The sequence below is a fragment of the Lonchura striata genome, chromosome Z (assembly GCF_046129695.1).
Source record: "Lonchura striata isolate bLonStr1 chromosome Z, bLonStr1.mat, whole genome shotgun sequence".
Lineage (NCBI taxonomy): Eukaryota > Metazoa > Chordata > Aves > Passeriformes > Estrildidae > Lonchura > Lonchura striata.
Window position 1 is genome coordinate 22,293,053 of NC_134642.1, and position 20,284 is coordinate 22,313,336.

Sequence of the window (20,284 nt, forward strand, 5' to 3'; positions counted from 1 at the left end):
ATAATTAGGAATATAGAATTGAAAAGAAAGCATGTGAGTGGGATGTCTAGACAAAAAAGTTTCACTAACTGGCTTAGTCATTAAAAATTTTTAGAAATACTGTCTGGGATAAAACCCAGCAGTCCTTTGCACTGCACTGAATCAATTGTCTAAAATATCCACAAAGCAGTAAGACCTGTCTAAAAACCCTTATTACCATTTTCTCTGTTGAGAAGACTGACAGATTTAATATGAAATTACGATTATTACTTTATCTTTTTCAAAATAAAACCTGTAATTAGGTAAGCAGGCTATCATACATTTCAGTACAATCAAAATACATAGTTTATAGCTTTTAGTTACATACAAAAGAAAGTAAGATTTGATGGGTCTTAGCAGCAGCAAAGTCTGTAATGACAGCCAGAATGCCTTTAACTGAGTAAGAATGGTTGGTCATTTACCCTATCAAAAGCTATAGATGAATGGATTTTTAGTATTCTGAGGTAGCAGAGAAATTCTGTGGAAAAAGCTGAGAGTTACCTACTTGAATATATACTGTCCACTCAAATTTCTCTTATGCTTTAGCTGATCTTAAGATTTTATTTTGGACCTCCTCCACTTTTAGTTCCTTCTTCCCTTCATTTGCTTCAAAATTTTAATTCAAACTGTTTGAGAAATTCTTAAACATACCGAAATATACTCTATAGTGTACTGGCAGTTACTGTTTATAGGTATTGCTCAGATGCTCTGAACTAACGAAAGTCTTTCTGCAGTTATTAATGGTGCTGATCTTGTGGGTTCCTAACTGTCTTTGCAAAGGACATCTGAATCAGAAACTATTACATAGAAGAGATGCAGGGAAGAGATACACAGAAGAGATTAGGTAGGAGAGATACACAGAAGATAGATATTACATAGCAGAGATACATCATGCTGTGTCATTTGACCTGTTTGAACAGTGCTCAGATCAGTCATTTCCTTGATTGTATCACATGAGATGGCCAGTGTCCTAAAAGCTTCAGTTTTATTGCTTTTGTCTGAAGCTTCCAGGAGGCTTTATAACTTCATAAAGAACATGAGAGGTTTTTAGATGTATCTTTTTTCTGCATTTTGTATGTCAAAATTGAGGTACACCTCTCCTAAGCACTAATGCCTCAGCAGTGGCAAGTATACAGTCCTGACAGATTGAACTGGCATGATGATGTATATGCTGTGTATAAAAATAGTCCCAGTGCTCCCCAGGCAGACATACAGCTCCAGGATACAAAAGAGAGAAAACTTGAGGAAGTAGGTACTACTCTTCACACAAAGAACAGTGACATAGAAAAATTAGCAGCCTCATTTCAAGAAATGGATAGCTCTGTAATTTGTATATAAATAGATCTGGTCCCAGTCCTGCAGTATTTAGAGGTAAAATTTTTCAGAATTTTAAATAGGAATGTTTGCTGTGTCAGGATAAAAAAAATGTAACTTTCTTATATTGTTTTGTGTTGATTTATTTTTCCAGTTTCCAATTTTATGATGATTGTTAAATTTGTCATTGATAAATTTAGTGCATAATGTCTTTATTTTAGGGTGTTTTTTCATACCTAAATCTCCTTCTTTTTTTTTTTTTCCCTGACACTCCCACAGTATAAGAGAAGGGAGCACTCATTTGAAATTCTCACTTTTCATTTTGTTCTGCTTGACAGAGGCAACATTGTATGTTAAGAAAAAGTCTATTGGAAAAATCCTAACTTCACAAAAGAACTTCATACAGCAAATGAGGATTAGAAACTTATCAGTTACCCCTAAAGATAAGTAAAATGTTTGTTTTAAGAGCAAATTACATGCTCTTTTCCATTAAGCACAGTAATTCTTTCTTCAATTTCCTCAGTAATTTAAGGTAGCATTATCCCTCAGAATGGCTGTGGTGTGGTAAGATAAGCTTGAAAATGAAATATAAACTGTAGAGCAGAAAAGCCTTTTCATCCCCTCACTTTTCACTAAATAAAATGGGTTATCAGTCATGAGAATGGAGTCCACTACCAGGTTATCTCAGCAAAGGTTGTACTGCTGCTAAAACTGTAAAAAAATAAGTCAGGTAACTTATGGCAAACTATCACATGAACAGATTCTGCTGTGGTATATAGCAAATGGTTGGGTGGCCACCAGGACAAGAGCTTGTAGTGATTTTTCTGACATCTATACAAATAGATGCTGCCTCAAGTTTGTGAAGTACAGGAGATAGTGTATAGATAGGGGTAGTTTTTCTTCTTAGAAAAAAGACTTTGGGCTGTGCATTTTTACCATCTTTTGACATCTTCAAAAGGAGATCCTAATTCCACCCCACCCTCTGCACACACACATACTACTGTCCCCATTCACAAGGCCAGAACCAGTTGTACATTTCTGTGGTGCTGGAAGGAATTCCTCTCCAAGCTCCTGTTTTCCCATCACTGCAACAGCCCCAGCTTGCTTTCCCATATGTCTCTTTTGAAACTTGTAATACAAGCAGGATTCAATGGATCATGGTCCACATAATCATAGTAGAATAAGGGTTGAAAAATAAGAAGTGAAAAGTATGTCTTGAGAGCACCAAGAGTCCGTGTATCCATAGAGTTTTTTGCCTTAATTTGTCAGATTGTGTCTAACAAGCTAATTTTCACAGTGTCCTTATATGTGATGTTCTTTTAGCTTTTGAAAAATGCTGCTAAAGTTGTGTGTCAATAATCTCTTTTTGTACCTCTTGTTTAGCATTTGTCCATGTTTATATTGGCATAGAGTGTCTGGATATGAGATTCTTGGACCATAATCAGGAGGCACAACATGACAGATTTGTAAATCCATCACAACTCCTGCATATTTTAAGAAGATATAAAAATGGTTTCTTTTTCTGTGTCTCACCAGTCACAGAGTAGCTAAAGAATTGGGTCACATGGAAAATGTTATTTGCAGTTCATCCATATTCAAAACTTAGTATATTTATTGTCCGTCAGTCTACACAACTTCAAAGTGAGTGACATATTCAGCATAAATGCAATATGAAAAATGAGGTATTGCAAAATCCAGTATGATTTATCTGTCTCTGTACAACGTAGTTTCATTTCTAGATAGTTTTCTACCACTAAAATCCTTCATTTTGAATTGCCATTAGCTAACAGTAAAAGAGAGAATATTAGCACTTAAATGTCTACATTTACATATATATTATATATACTAGTTATGTATTTTTTATAATTTAAAAAAATTTATCTGTATTGATATGTATTCTAATGCCTGTATTACTCTGCCCCCAGCCTGTGGTACTGCCTGGGATTGTTGTAACCAAAGGATGGGACCCAGCACTTGGCCTTGTTGAACTGCATCCACTTAGCCTTGGCCCATCAATCCAGCTGTCCCAGATCCCACTGCAGAGCCTCCCTTCTGCTCCACTTGGTATCATCAGCAAACTCACTGAGGGTGAACTCAATACCCTCATCTGTCATTAAGATACTAATGGTCCCCGTTCTGAGCCCTGAGAAATACCCACTGGTGACCAGCCACCACCTGGATTTAACTTCCTTTCACCACCATTGTCTGGACCCAGCCATCCAGCCAGTGTTTCACACAGTGAAAAATGCACCTATCCGGTTTCTCCCAGAGAATATTGTGTGAAATTGTGTCAATGACTTTACTAAAGTCCAGGTAGACAACATCCACAGCCCTTCTTCCCCCATCCACTAAGCAGGTCGTATGTTTAACACTGCATCACTTCTGCTGCTTTCCTTTTGTAAAGCCAGTGAGAACTTTAATTCTGATCTCTGTGGTAAAAGATTAGTTCTGGCAACTACAATGTGTTTCCAAAAAGCAAGTTTTGCTAACTTTCTGCTGAGAAAATTTGCACTTTGCAAATATTCTTACTCTAAGATGAAGTGGTGACTGGGATCCTACTTAATCCATTCTTCTACTGATGTGGTGTAGGGAAGAATGTGTGTGTGCTGAAATCTGGTTGCAGGTGATTGCAGGACTTGGCTTAAGTTGTGCTCATTCAGTGAGTACACCTCACTGTAAAAACATTCCAAACACAGTGACACCCACCCATATATGAGAAGAAGTGGTGTCTTTAGATATTTATATAATTTCAGCTGTAATAGAGGGTTTCCTTGTTTACTGGTTTTCTGAAGACTGTGAGGATAAAGGAGTTTAAAATATTTTTTAAATTATGTGTAAATGAGACACCATCACTAGCGGATTACAGTGCAAAGACTGTGCTCCTCATAGACTCAAGAGCCATCAGGTGGCACTGGAGAAGATGCAAAGGGCTTCTGCCTGTCACTGAATGGTTTGTGCAGGCTGGTTTAGGATTTTCTCTAAATGGAAGGTGCAATAAGGCAGTTCAAGACCAACAAAGCATATTAATATGTTCAAAGCTGACCATCTCTGAATATAATTTTTGCTTGCATGTTTATTTCAGAAACTAATTTGAATGTAGTATTTCAAAGCAAGAAACAACAGTGTAAAACATTTAGGACTACTCAGGAATTGTTTTTTACTTCAGATTGTGTATACTGCTAAGCAACTTCCAAGGCAGAGTAAACCAATGAAGTATTTAGTGGCCTTTCTATGTCTGTGTTTCTTTTAAGTCAACTACATGTCTCAAGGCTGTTAAGAATACAGTCCAGCTTATTCTTCCACTCACCTCCACAAGCTGAAACTGTTTGGGCGAAATGAACATGTTAATTGTCTGCAAAATGGGCAGTAGCTCTGAACACACTGATAATCAGGCTGATTAGTCTCATTCATTAATTACATTAAGAGGCTACTGCTATATTTTTTTGTGGTTGTTGTGTTTGAATTCTGACATTGGAAAGCCTCATCTGGTTTGCATTTTTACATTACCACAGAATAACATGTGGTAAATTTCATATTGAACATAAATGTTCTCTATTTAATTAGCAGATTAACATAAAGGGCAGAAAAAACATACATGTTTTGATATCCCATGCAGACTGTAATGTGTTTTTATCCTAAAATTCATAAAATATTTTAATACTTGCCACTATGGAAAACATGGGGAGGACAGAGAGAAGAAAAAGTTTTACTTTCTGCTGTAGTAAGCAGTAAGGTGATTGTCTTCTAAAACATTTCTCATTAGTTTATTTCAAATGGAAGGGGAATCCCATGCATTTAAGAGCTTTATTTTGCATGTCCCCTTCATCTTAATCTGTAATTACAAATATACTTTTTGCTGAAATGTAATACCTGTGGGATAGAACCTTGAATAAAGCAGATCAGTGCTTGGCATCCCAATGTACATGTTTTTAAGGAAACAGATGAAAGAAGAAGTGAGTCTTCCACTGATAGGGCAGCATAGAGCATCTGTTAGAATAACTTGCGTTGTAAAATGGAAGCTGATTCATGTGTGTTATATATTACCTGACTGAAGGGCCTGTCTCCATTATGCTTTGGTTTCCTTGCTTTTTCTCATGCCCTCTCTTCTCCTGCCAGGTACTACTCTGTTGCAGGTAGCACGTAGTAACCTCCATGTGTTTTACAGAAGCTGTAAAGTCTCTGTGCATGTGGCAAGGACTGTATGATGTGTCTTATGTCAGCTGTATACTACAGAATGGAGAAAATAGATGTCACTGAGCTGCCTGTAGATGTGGAGGCAGAGTCCATAGGCATAAATTAAATAAACTAATCTAAATAAACTATTGCTATGTAACTAAACTTGACATTATTATACAGCTGTCTTTCTACAAAGACTTGTAAGATAGCTCTTCACCTGCATTAAATGCTGAAAGAATCAGGTGGGGCTTTAGCATCAAACAGTATATTCCCATGTCTACATTTCAGTGCTCCTAGTTGAGAATATTGTTCCCTTTATGGAGGTATGGTTTTGTTCAGTGTGCACTGTCTGAAAGGTGATTGCTCATTTTTAAGAGGAACATGCTTCTGGTGTGGCTTAGAAAAGATGAAATGGCAGCATTTATAAAATCTTACCTTTTTTTTTGTGAAGACTTCAGTATTTTTCAGACTTATTTTCTCTCATCTCTGAAAGTAGCCTACTTACATGTGCATGTGCACATTAGAATCTGCTTTGTTTGTTTTGTTTTCTGCATGTGCTAATGGAGTTTGCAAACACTTTAATTAAGGAGTTTAAAAACACTTTCATACTGGATGGAATTCCAGACACTGAAAGCAGGGAGTGGCCATAAAAATGAATTAACTGTTAAAGGCAATTCTGAAAAGAATCTGTTGTCACTTTTCATATTCTTGTAAAAAATAAGAAATGTAAGCAGTTCCAAATCCATTTGCATCTTCCAAAACAGTTTTTAGAATTCAAGGTCCTTCCTCACTTTTTAGTGAGCTTACACAGCCAGGTCTTGCATACTTTATAAACTGCCATAGTTAATTCTCATAAACAGTTAAAATTACAGGCAGAAGGCAGCAACTGAATTTGTACATGAAGAGAAACATTCCTCTTTTCTGTAAAACTTCAGGTGTGTATATAATTAGATCTGCAATGGCACAGAGGTCTGACTGCTATGTAAGCCTGGTCTCAAGACTGATTGTAAAGGACTGCAAATATCTTGAGATACTTAATGGTGTAAATTTTTACAAGGTTTGAGCTTGCCACAGATCCTTTGAGCAAGGACCTGTGTCCTCTGTTGTTTGGGTTATTAAAAATTCCGTTATTTTTTTAAAAATCACATTTTCATCAAGATTCCATCAAATTGTTAGCTAAGATTAGCAAAAATGTCTTTTTCATTTTATCTTTCAAAAATCTGTATATCCCTTGTAGTAGTAAAAGTCTGCTTTGTGAATTAGTTAAAAACATAGCAAAAGGTTCTAATTTTCCTGTCATAGGAGCCTTCTTAGAGCACTGATATCTTGAATACAAGCTAGAACCATAGACTCATTGTTGCAACTAAAGCCGAGTTTGTTGCATTGTGATCAGATGTGACGGTGGTCAGGAACCATTCAGTAAGATCAGTGCTACTGTATAATTTATTTTCAGATGGATTTTATGGTCATCTTTCTCATTCCTTTGGTACCTCTTAGGGAGCAGTACCTATCAGAGAGCAGCAGACTCAGCTCTGCTTTCACTTAATGCAGACATTTTTGTGTAGCTGCATGGATGTCAGAGGTGCTTCTGGTTGATAGTAAAAGGGTTTTAAAACCATGGGGATTTAGGGTTAAAAGGAAAATTAAGCTTAGTAGGCCCTGGAAAAATAAAAACCCTAGGTACATGAAGGCCTCGTACCTTGCTAGAACTGCACCTGTGTAGCTAGTACATGATAATTGATATGTTAGATGTGATGATTGTTTAGTAATTAAATATAATTACTGTTTAATCGTAAGAATAATCATGAGAAACTGTGGTCAGGGACCTAAGAAAGATCACGAGAAACCCATGTCAATGTATACAATAGAACAATATAAGTTTAATAATTAATATGTAAGTTATATAACAATAGAATATAAAATATATTCAGCTCGAAAGCCATGTCAGAGTCAGATTTGGGTCTGTACCCCTGATTCCCAGAGCTCTCAATAAAAGCACCTGCATATAATCATATCCCTTGATTATGTGTTCCAGAATGCTAACATGGTGGGTCTCTTGTTTATTTATGCAGGTTTTGTTTCCTTACATTTTTACCTTGATCAGTGGTAGCTGATACACACAGTGTTGAAAGGAGAAAAATTAGCATCTTCCAATTTGGATATTAATCACTGAGGCTGTGGTTATGCCTTCATTTTGGTAGGAAGGGTATGCTCTTCCTCCCTGCCAGGGATACTGATAGGATTCCTCTGCTGACCTTGCTGCAGCTGCAGAAGAAAAGCTGCCTCTGCTCTGCTAGTGTGCTCATAACACAATACAGTGTCAGGCTAGGTGGTACCTCCAGTCACTTTCTTCTTATATCTGGGTATGTTTCATCCAGTCCTAACTCACTCAGTGCCCCTTCTCTTCTTTTTCTCTTGCATACATCTCAGAAGCACAAAAAGGCACACAACCATTTCAGTCCATCAGGGGATCACCCCAGAAATGCCCAGTGGCTAACAGAGCATTACTGTTATATTGTAGTGGTCTCCAGCCCCAAGAAAAGGCCAGTGCTATGGGATATATTGCTTTTGCATTGTGAGTTGAGATAGAGGACAGCAGTTTAATGGGAATGCATTAAGTTTAATTTAAATAGAGCTCATGTAGAAAAAAAAAAAAAAAATGAAGCTTAAAGCAGATATCAGCAATTTCTAAATGTGCTGCAATCAAACTGAAAGTGTTGGATGGGTTTGGCTTGTTAAGTATGTAGTTAATAAGCTATCAACACTGCCTGCCAACAACATAAGAAAATAGTTTGGGCTGGCACTTTGCTGTGCTGTGTAGACTGCCTTTTAGATGCAGTGACAATAGGAAAACCAGAACAAAATATACTAGCAACAGCTTACAGGCAGGTTTTTCCTCACAAACTTCTTTTAATGTCTTCTCTTATAACAATTAATTCAATGAGACTTTCCAACAAACTTCCAAATGTAGAAGGAGCAACTTCACAATAGCACAGTTTGTATGGCTGCTAAATTGATGAATCATATTTAAGCCATGTTCTCTTATCTTCTAGCAGCTTCCGAATGTTCCCTGCATTCTCACATTTCCAGATGTTAGACTAAGCTAACTTTTACCCAGAAGAAGGCATGCAGACTAATATACATTATTCAGAGATGTAAAATATGCCTTAAATTTGGTTGCTGTGAATTTGTCATCCTGTTATTTTGCCTTCTCTTTTTCTTTTATTCCTTTTGCTTTTGCTTTTCCTTTTCCATGCCCTTTTTTCCTTTTCGTTTTCCCTTTTTTTTTTTTTTTTGGCCAGGTCATACCCTATTTATTTCTGCTGGGCTTTAATTCATTGCTGTATTGAGAGAAAAATTACAAAGCTTTAATACTCTAGAAAAATGCGCTGTTAATTGTCCTAACAAAGTCATATCTGCTTTACCAATCAATATTGTTGCATCACTACTTGCATAATGCTGGTCAAATATTTGGACATTGTATTGTGGAGATCTTAGCAAGCTGTATACTATGCCCTAGCACTCTTTACCTGCTATGACTGTTTCTCACTGCCTGTGAAATACTCCAGCTTTTTTCAAAGTTGATGTCTAGCACATGTAAGTCTGCTGGATCAGTAGCCAAAACGAAACATTCTCATGAAGAGTGAGCATGAGCTCAGCCTCCCAGCTGGCAGCTTAAACCACTGCTGGAGAAAACAGAGTTTTGTGCTGAAATGGAGTAGGTGAGGACAAGCAGTCTGGTGACATAGTTTAAGAAATCATGGGATTATTTAAATTTCCTGTCACTGGTGCCCAGATTGCCTCTGCTTTGTAGTAAGGTCGGCATGTGCCAAGTGAAGCAGTGGGATGGTAGCAATCATTGTTCTTGCTGAATTTAGAAGCTACATAGATGAAGCAAATGTGTTATTTTGTGTAGTTTAGCTAAGATGGATCATGATCCATAAACATGCTCCAGATTAGGATGCTATTTATCTGGTCTGTGTTCTTTTCCTCTCTTTTTCCACTCCATATATTGTCACATTGTACATGTGCCACTCATCTGCCCTAAAGTACGGCAACAAAATTTAAAGCTGAAATTTTGTCCACCTAGAGGAAGCAGTTTCGTTTGAAAGCCTCATAAAAATTGCTTTGGAGACATGAGAGAGTTATGGAAGTTTGAGTGAATATGTAATTTTATATAGCATATTAGCATACTGTTATTTTCAGGGATGTGAATTCCTTATGGTGTACACTCTTTCAAATACAAACCCTATTTACACCTGATAATAGAGCATATGGTAGGTCGGGAGCTGGCAACTGGTAGCATTCCAGATGGGAAAGCCAAGTGCTGTGTACCTTTCAAAGAAAGAAACCTGTGAACTCCAGAAATTTTTAGTGGCTTTGGACTAGTTTTGCCACTCTCTTAGAATTTCCTTATCACCACCCAGTGGAATGAGCTGCCTACTTCAAAGAAACAAGCAGCTACCAAATTTTTTTGGCACTCTGATAAATATAACACAGATGTCTTCTTACTTTGTGCCAGTGCAGTACAGGGCAGGGTTTCCACTACTGATATGTAGTGAACTTCTAAGAGCTATGGGCCTGAATCCAGATCCCTTTGCACAAAAGTAAAAAACTTGTGGGCATTTTATTGCCCATGGGTTCACTGTAGAGTCTGGCTGAATCATGGTACTGTTGTCATCAGAAGTAGAGATATAATCTAGGAAAAGATTCTCTACTCCTTTCCTGTACTGCAAAAAAGCAGAGATTGGCATGTCTTCCACCTAGCACAGCCACCTTTTTAATACCAGTTTTTTTCCTTTCCTCATACTGGTGTCCTTCTGGGGACAAAGAGTGTTGAAAAAAGCACACAGTGTTCTGACTGTCTTCAGCTCTCTGTCAGGTTTTGAGCTTCTGCCAGCTTCTCTTTGTCAGCTCCCAAGGCCACTCTAAACTTCAGAGGTGCTGGGGTTGTGAACAGCTTTCTGGCTGAACTGGTCTGCAGAGACCCAGCCTCCTTAAGTGTGTATTTGGTAAACAGGCTAGACTTCAGTAGCAGTTTAAATAGTGAAATTAATTCTGTTATCAGTGTCTCTGCTGTCAGCTCACTTCTGTCACTGGAATGCATAACACTGATTTCCATTTTTTCAGCCATAGGGGTAGTACCTTCCTCATCTGTCATGGTGTAGGTACCTCTGGACAGGGACTTCTCTTATGGAGATACAGCACGGAGCAGTTCTGCACCAGCACTTCCTGAGCAGTTCCTGCCCTGCCCTCAGCCTGTTTTATTTCACTTAGCAGAGGACAGCCTCCAGTGTGATGCAGCAGCATTGCAGCAGAGTCTCTGCAGTAACTCCTGTCAGTGCAGAAGCTTGCGGCATACTTTCATATTGTGCACTAGCGCTGAATGTGAATGACTCCCCTGCATTGCTGGAATTGCAGAAATTTTGCAGTATGGTCCTTGGTAGTAGCTAGAAAGCAAAAGGATAGATCAGATTGAAGAAAGGATTATTTTAGCCACCCTCGTCCCTCTCCTTGGAATACTCTGGCTGAAGATGAAAAATCAAAAAAGAGATTGAATCTAAATGAATAGAGTAAAAACATGGGACAGATTCACAATGCGTATTTCTTACCATGTAACAATGCTGGAGTTTGGGATCCTTACCTTTGTGTATCCTTCTTGAGGAGAAATAGTTCGACTGAGATATTTTGCTTTTGCTCCACACTGGCATTACTGGACCACAAAGGGTTTAATTCATGGTTTGACAGGCTTTAGCAATGGCCTGTCTTTCACACTGACAATTCTTGTGTCTTACGTATGTCACATCTATAGCCAATGTCCCTGGCTTTCTGACCTGCCCTCAGACTGTCAGTGGAACTCGTAAACAAGGCTCTGGGCCCTACTACTAGCAGCTGTGAGGACTAGCAAGGCCAAGCTATTGTGTGTATATATAAAGGGTATTTAGACGATGCTTTGTGAGAGAAGAAGGCAAGCCTTTTAGAATCCACTCATAGCCTTCCCTGCTTGAGTTTCCAAAATTCAGTTTACTTCCTGGTCTTTGAATGGCAGACTTTATTGTTCACACTCTGAATCTAATAGCAGAGTCAAGGGAACTTTTAAGGGTGAATAAAACTAGCCAGCCTGTGGCTAGTTTGGTGTTGTGGTACAACAGGCCAGCAAACAAAGATTTTTAGCAGGAAGAAAGTTATTTCTGTGCCGTCAGGGGACAGAGTATATTATTCCCTGATTAAATATATCTACTGACTAACAGAAGAGAAAAAGAGAAGATAATCTCAGGCTTATCTGGCAGAAGCTTACCTAAAATACATCACAAACATTTTTCCTAAACATGTTTCTGATGGCAAGCAGTAGCAGGTGCAAATTGATGCTAACTATCTTCCCTTATGCTTTGCAAGTGCATTTCTTCATTTTGCCATGGGGAAAGCAAAGTCTCCATGGCATGATCAGAATCTCAGTGAAAACGACATAAAAGTTAAGCTCTCCGGAGAGTCTTACATCTCTAGTTTCTTTTTTTACTTTTGTCTTTCACACTGTCTTCATGACCTGTTACAGCTTCTCTGATACAGTGGTGTCACTGCACTCCTCAGTTGTGTATGGGGAGGATTTTCTGGTGCTGAGCTCCAGCTGGCATGGTGGCTTTCCATTGTGGCTCTACAGCTGAAGAAGAGACATGTACTAGTGAAGTGTAAATGGACATAACTGTAACTTAAATGTATGTAAAATTTGGATCCTGTTTTCAGTTTACTACTAAGGGTGTTTTTTTATATTCTCATATTCTATTGATGGTCTCTATTTTGCACAAGTTGCTTACATACTTAAAAGAAAAACAGAATAAAATTAAAATAATTTTAAATGCAATATTGAGTGTGATAAACTTTCCTTGTGAAATCTGTTGTGTTTAATGTAACTGTAGGGTTTGCTCAATTTCACTGAGGTTTCACTCAATTAACTATAGTTGTAACTCTGGCCTCTTGTGAGATTTATCATATTTGTTGAGTTTCCTGAAGCTTTCCAAAACTAATGATACTGCATCATTTGGCTTGTAAACGAGGACTACCCTTATCTAGATGGTTATTCTGGAAAAATTGAGTGAGATTGCTCTATATCAGCTGAAATAATTTTCAGTGTATAAGGTGCTGTGAATCAACACTGATGTTTTCTACAGCCTCTTAATGTTTCTGAGATAAAGTATTAATCTGGAAAAGCCCTTCTTTTATTCTATATATTGATGCCAGTTGAAAAAAAAGTCTAAAATGCAGCTAATTTATGTATGCTTTTGTGGTGGGTTTTTCTTACAGTTCCTGTTCTAATTTATCTGAATAAGCAGAAGAGCTCCTCTCTTGCTGACTGTTATTGCTGAGAATGTGATTTGCTGTGAGATGTTTCATAATCTACAGGGAACCAGGGTCATGATCATAAATCTAAATTGCAGATGTCACATGTTTTCTGTGGTGGCAAATTCTGATACCATAAATGCCAAATAGTGCAGGATCAGCCAGATTCAAAAATTGCCCTGCAAGTGGCAGTTTTTTTCTTACTCTAGTGTGTCCAGTGACAGAATTAAAAAAAATAAAAAATAAAAAGAGCCTGCAGTGTTGGAAAACCTTCACCATATATACATAGACTTCTTCCCATTGAAATATGTACTTCTTCCTTGTATATGAAAAGCTCACAAAGCATTATAGCATTTTAGACCCTATTAGAAAATTTTTAACAACTCTGAAGATAATTCTGTCACTGTGCTTCCTTATTGTGACAGAAAAAACTCAAAATGGAAAAAACAGCATGGAAGAACTGTAGAAACCTGTGGAAGAAGTACTGAGTAATCAGGAATGCAAAATCAGTAGGGTGACTTGAATTTAATGATCATGAACTACAGAGAGTATTTTCTTTCTCATTGTGAATTTTTAAGCTTCATTCATTAATCTTCCCATAGCTTTTATATTAATACAAATTTTCTTTCTACCAATGTGTCACAATTTGATAGGACTGTGCTGTCAACAGGCTTCCTCTGAGGAATAGAAGAATGTGCCATGGATATGTATTTGGAGTTAGGAATGTGTGCAATAAGGATATTGTTAATTTTCAGTCTTACTGTGGTATGACCACTTTGCAAACATGGGATCCAATTTGCATCGTATGGAAAGACAGTGTATTGTGTTGGTAAACTATTTAAAACTGTTTTTCTCCTTCTCTACAGAAACAAAGCTGCTATCTAAACTTGCTGCCAAACTAGTATGTCATTAAATTAATTGATCTGCAAACTCAGGTGACTATGAATGTAGTTTAATGCAGATATTGCTGCATTTTCAAGTTTGGTTATGTCATATCATGCTCTTCAGGATTTTCTGGTAGTGGTTCTTTGACCTGTGAATTGTTCAGACTTCTGGTACAATGCAGTTTCCTGGAATACCTCTCTAATGTGTGTTTGATTTATATTAATATTTCTGAATCATGAGAGATGACAGCATCAAAGAAGCATCTTTAGAGGACTGCTGCATGAGATATTAAGTGTTATCACTATATTCTATGAAAGGTTACTGGAATTTTCAAGATACTCATAGTGACTTGCACAAGCATTCTTTTGTCCTTTGGCATGCTGCAGCATAACACAGCAATACACCAAAAAGATAAAAAAAGGTTGCTTGCACAAATATGCAAAAAAATGGAACAAATTAAGTCATAACTATGATTTAACAATTTTTGTTGTTTCACATGAAATCCATTTATCAAACGTCATTCCTGTTATTGTGGCTTAGTTCCAACTCCTGTCAACATTTAACGAAATCTGTGTTCTTAATATTAACTGCCAGGGAAAAAGAAAAAGGTAAGTGTAAGAATCATGCCAATTTTTTTGTTCCTACTGAAGCCATTCTGACCAGCAGATGTCAAATTCATATTCTACCTGGGTGGAAATAGTATCATTATAAAATTAGAATTTACTCCAAAGGACTGTATAGCACTGGTTTTCAGTCAAAAAAAGTATGAAGATACCAACAGTAAAGCATGACATTATTAGGGGTAGAAGAAGTCTGTATATTCTTGATTCATAAAAGTTTTCAGGATATCCCGTCATTCCTTTAAAAAGTCTAATTTTAAATCTGCTGTAAAACTTGAACCAAAAGCTTGATACCTTAGAATGACATCGCCAGGGAGACTTACAGTTTCTGGCTAGCTGTAGCTGTTAGCTGACGAAGTTCCTGAGAGCTTCTTAAATCTTTGGCACAAGAGCAGATCCTGATCTGATGGAAACTGGCATGGCTTCATGACCTATGATAATCAGATCTGACAATCTTAGATACTGATGGAGTAGTAGCCTTAGTGAAATGCTTTAACGGTTGATTTGGAGGATGAATATAAACAGGCTGAAAAATATCTCTACATTTAGTCAATACTGCTACAGTGACATAGATGTGGGCCATATTACAAATGCCTTTCTCAGGTCCAAAGGTCCCACCTGACCACTTTGATTTTGGCCTTGAAAAGGGGGTGTGAGTCCCTCTTTTGAGCAATTATCCCCTTCTGCCCCAAGGGACAAGAACTGTTGAGGGTTTACTTTTTTTATTATCCTTCAATCTGAATTCTTAATTTGAGTTCTAATCTCTGACTGCTTGAGTGACTGTGGTCTTCAAGGAAAAAAAAAATCAAAACTAAAGAGTACTTAAATTTTTAAGTGGGGTTTTGGTTCAGCTGTTTTTTTTCTGAGGTCTGTCAGTGTTTCTCCAAACCTGAGGTTTGTCTGGATAATGGAGTTGAACCCAGTTCCTTGAGGGCCTGTGGTGTAACTATCCTGAGAGAAGAGACTCCCAGGTCCAGAAGAGCTGAAGACGTAACAGCTCATCTCTCTCTCCCCTTTGACTTACCTGTTTGTAATAGTACTTGTCACAGAGCTTTACAAATGAGTTTTCTGTTTAGAATATAGTATTTTTAGCCACCTTAAATGAGTGACTGGATGGTAACTGTGATCCTAATATTGACAAGGTAAGCAAAAACTGAAAGCAAGTTTAGAAGAGAGGGGTGGCCTGCCTTTTGGCTGTGCAGTGACCACTCCAGAAAACTGCTGGGCTGTGCTTTCAGGAGTGTCATATGTTCCTCAGATAGAGTGGTGGTGAATGTGAAAGAAAGGAGCAACTACTGTGTTTTATAAATGTGAATTAGGACATTTAGGGCATCTCTGGGGATGAAAATACATGTCTTTGCAAATCCTCATCAATCATGAAAATATTTCAAAATTATGAAATTTAAAGCTACAGCCAAAAAGGGCTGGGAGATTAATTCCTTTTGAATATTATGTAGGCTTGGAGTTGAACTACAGGTATTAAAAATCTATTTTAAATATTTAAGTGCTAGCATATTAACATACTGTTATTTTCAGGGATGTGAAATCCTTATAGTAGATAGCTTCTGTGCAGATTTAACCATATTATCGATAGTAGTATATCCATTTGCGGAAGATTCATTCATGAAGCTAATTAATAAAAACTTTTAGAACACTGAAACTATCCCTTGTCCGCCAGTCCTAACAGTACTGTGTTTGATTCTTTTGTGGTGCTTCACTTATCTCTGTAGAGCACAAGTTTAATAATACAGACCACACAAATTCATTCATTTTCAGATTATTGATGAGGCTGTCTGTATGTATGCACATCTCTGTTGTACAGAAAAGACGTGATAAATACAGTTCCTTGTTTTTGTCATAGTATTGTTCTTTCATTAATGCACCATTTTGGCTACTAATTTGTGAGATGCTGACAGAAAATAAACAGAGCTGATAGCTGTTTCCTATTGCACAGATAATTACAGCCTGCATTAGGAAGTGCTTGGCCATCATGCACTTGCAGCTTTGTGGTAATGAAGTGAATTTAAAATCATACAGATGTCTGGATTTTACTAAATGCATGTGAGTGACTGTGGGTATTCCTCCTCTTTCTACTAAATTTACCACAATAGTTAAAACTAAGAGGGGGAAAGTGAATTTTTTCTTTTCTTTATTCTTGTTTATTGATGGAATCACTTCACTGAAATCAGTAATTAATAACTTATATGGTGATTAATTTCTTACGACAAAAACCATCCCAGTGAAAGATTAATATATTCACTGGATCATATGCACCTGATTTAATTGAGGGTTTATAGCAGTAAAAGACTTTGTGACTAACAATACAATTGTTAAAATACATTTTGAATTGTACTGTATAGCAGTTAACATTAAAGTCTGTTATTGTCCATACTACTGACTGTAAAGGAAAACATATCTCAATGTATTACATTGTATCAGAGAGGAAACAGTAGCACAATTCAAATTTACAATTAGTTTTCAAATTGAATATTTTATAAAAAAACCAGAATATTTCCTAAAGTCGTACTAACAGAGTTCCCTTTATTTCTTTCTATCTAGGTAAGTGAGTTGAGTATTTTATGTACAACTTACATAATACTCAAACTCTTTCGTGGTGTGAATATAGGGGGTTTTTTTTAATCAATCTCTCTATCTGTCTCTCTGTCTATCAAGTTTGTATACAAACTCTTGATTTTTACTGATGATCTACTTTGGGTTGAGTCAATATCTCAAAGTTCTCAGGGTACCTCTTGCCTTCTGGATGGCTAGAGCCACGCCTTGGGAGCTTCTTACTGCTTTGTGCTTAGGTATGTCTTCTATCCTTGGTCAAAGACTGGGTCCCTGAGGCTTAAAAGTACTATGTTATTTCTGAATTTTAACTTTAGAGTGTGTATGAAACAAGTTTTTCAGAAGGAGTAATAAATTTTAGTGTTGTGCTGATTTAACAGAAAAATATCTAGCATTTCTACAAGGAAATGTTGTAGCTAGATTTTTTTCAGTTGTTGCTGAATCTGTTGTTATTTTTTTAATTGCAGAAAGTGAGTGAAAAAGTAGGAGGTGCAGAAGGAACAAAACTAGATGATGATTTCAAAGAAATGGAAAGGGTAAGTCTAAATACAGCATATATTCATTATTACCATGCATTTTTTTTCTTTCTAGGACAGGAATTTCAGTTTTGGTCCCAGAATCACAGCGAGAATTTTGAAGCATGTAGCTTTTGTTCAGCAGGACTGTGTTTTCAGTTTTCTATTTCTTTTTGTTTTCTAATTAAGAGATATGTAATGTATGGCACTCTATAATGCAAATACTTCATTCAGATATTGAGACTGAAGTAATCTACAAATTAGCTGCATTTAAACCATTGTAGAGGATCTCTGAAAACTGAGTCAGTCTACAAGACAGCCATTTCAGTGGGGAAGGATGCTGGTAATTCTGGGCCCCTTGAGGATCAAGGCTCTAGGCATGATAGTGGCTCTGGGGTATTCATTCACAGGTTCAGAGGTCCTCTTAGGCAGCCTCCACTGGCAATGTGCTTCAGGTAGATGGAGCTAACCCTCCAACAAGATGTTTGGTGAGGCTGGCAGTGATAGTACTGAGTGTCTCAGTGGAGGGGAGAAAAAAAAAAATAGAAAAAAAGCCACTGCTCTTTGTGGCAGTGATAGTATGTAATCTGAAAGGATCAGTAGGGGCAGCGTTTTTTCAGGCTTCAGCTTTCAAAGGTACTATCAAATCTTGTAATAAAAACTTGTGCTAAGAAATTTGTAAAGTATGTATCTAGCTCTGATTAAGTGAAAAAGAAGCTATTTATCTGTCCATTTGTATAATGAGTTGGGGAAAAAGTTCTTGTGTGGGAATAAAGGGCATATACTTTGTACTTCTTACAAAGAAAGCACAGAGCTGGTTTCTCCCTCTCAGCTTCTGTTTAAGTGGGTGACCAGTATAGGCATTCCTACTGGAAAATGTCAAGGATTCAGAAAACTGGGGTACAGTTTAGAGTGAAAACCAGGAAATGGCAACAGCCAGGTGTGTGTCCCATGTCATGCTTGTAGGCAGGATGGGTTGGCAGCACTGATAGGAGCCCTGAAAGCTGTGGAAGGAATGGAGGAAATCTCTCTGTTGCCTCTATACTCCCCACCTGGCCCTGTGTCCACTGCCAGCTTTCCTGCAGGCAGTCGGCATGATCCTCCTGCAGGCAGTGGGCATGATGCTGTCCCTGGCCTTCTGTTCCCTCACCCCCACTATTCTCTGCAGCCTCCTAGCCATTTCTGAGTTTCCTGCCAGGCAGTTCAAGCTACTTATGCACCCAAGTCTGCCAGGCCTCTCTTGCTTCTCTGTGTAAAGGACAGAGCAAGACCCGACAGATGGCAATGGCAACAGGAAACAGGAAAGACACCATGACAGCATGATGCAACCAACCTATCTCAGGTGTTCTTTTTTAAAATAGGAACTTGCCATTATGATAAAGGAGTTCACTCTGTGGGATACAAACTACCCTGCAGAGAAATGCAATGTGTCCTCATAAATACAGAGTACAGGACATTATGGGGATCCCCCAGTCTGCCAAAGCAGCATTTTTTCTCTGAGACCTGATCTGAGAGTAGGAATTGTTGCATACTTTGCTACATTCAGTCTAGGATGTGGACAGGGACTGCTTCCTAAGAAAGGAAGACTTCCTACTACAAAAGAAAGTAGAAGAAAGTAATGCTATTCAGTTCTAAGTTTTTTAAAATTCTAAATATGGAAATCAGCCAGGGAGAAGTAAATGGTCAGTGCATTCATGCTGATAATTGAAACTGAGAACTGTGATATTTAGTCTTCTTTACCCCAGATTTATCAGAGATTGCTCTGGAAGTGGTAAACAGCATATTTTATTGTTAATGGTTGATTTTGAATGACTTCTGCTTTACTCTCATTTTGCCTGTTATTAGGGAATCAAAGATAGTTTTCCAAAAAGCTGTCTGTCACTGTTCTAACAAAAGTTTTCCCTGTTGTGAAATGTTCCCATGGTGATATAACAAATTAACTCTGTACAATAATGAAATGCATCAATAACACTCTACAATGCATCAAATTCCTAACCCATTCTGAAGTACTCTGGCCTTACTTGAGGATGGACCTGCTATAAACTGAAATGGTAGACTCATACTTCAGTAGTTTTTGAGATATTACCACCATTCTGGTACCAAAGCTGTTCTGAAGCACATAAAAATAAAATTATAAGAAGACTTAAAAAAAATTATAAGAACAAAATGAGAGAAAAACTTATTCCTTTTGTGTAACTTCCGTTTTTCTTTTTGTTTAACCCTCTGTCCTCTAGAAAGTGGATGTTACCAGCAGGGCAGTTATGGAAATAATGGCAAAGACAATAGAGTATCTTCAGCCAAATCCAGGTAACCTAATTTCACAATTTTAGTTTTTCAGCACTTCTTGAAAACCTCTTTTTTTTTACCAGTATAAAGTCTGACAGATTGTCACAATCCGCTTGTAGCGGGGTGTCTGATGGTTTGTTAGCCAATCCCAAAGTGCAAAAGACAAACAGCAGGGGACTTACCAGTTTAATCACAACAAATGCACCGTTATTAGGGGCCAAATACAATAAATGTGATAGTGGGGTCAGAAAAGAAATAAAAAGGATAGAGAGAGAGAGAAAGAGAGAGAGAAGGGGGGATGGGAATAGCTACCAACACAGGCAGGGTCCTCAGTGGTCTGGACGATGGGGATCCATCTTGCTGTGTTGGGGAGAGTCTCCAAAGTCCTACCTAACCCAGGGGTCCAGTTATAGTCCACAGAGGGAAAAGGGGGGAACAGGCAGAACAATGAGAGTCTATTGAAATTGCTATGTGGGGAACAGGTGTATCTACAGAAAATCATCCAGGCAGAGCAAACACAGTGAAGAATAAGTCAATTGAAGTTACTGGAGAAGAACAGGTCACATC

At 37.7% G+C, this 20,284-nt stretch overlaps 1 protein-coding gene across 2 annotated transcripts in view; it reads left to right on the plus strand.

The window, feature by feature from the left end:
* SH3GL2 (SH3 domain containing GRB2 like 2, endophilin A1) overlaps positions 1 to 20,284 on the plus strand; it is a 90,811-nt gene that overhangs the window by 53,928 nt on the left and 16,599 nt on the right. For both annotated transcript variants that reach the window (XM_031507295.2, XM_031507296.2), the window contains exons 2-3: positions 17,384 to 17,452; positions 19,666 to 19,738. In XM_031507295.2, coding sequence (XP_031363155.1) covers positions 17,384 to 17,452; positions 19,666 to 19,738 — 142 coding nt within the window. The remainder of the gene's footprint in view (positions 1 to 17,383; positions 17,453 to 19,665; positions 19,739 to 20,284) is intronic.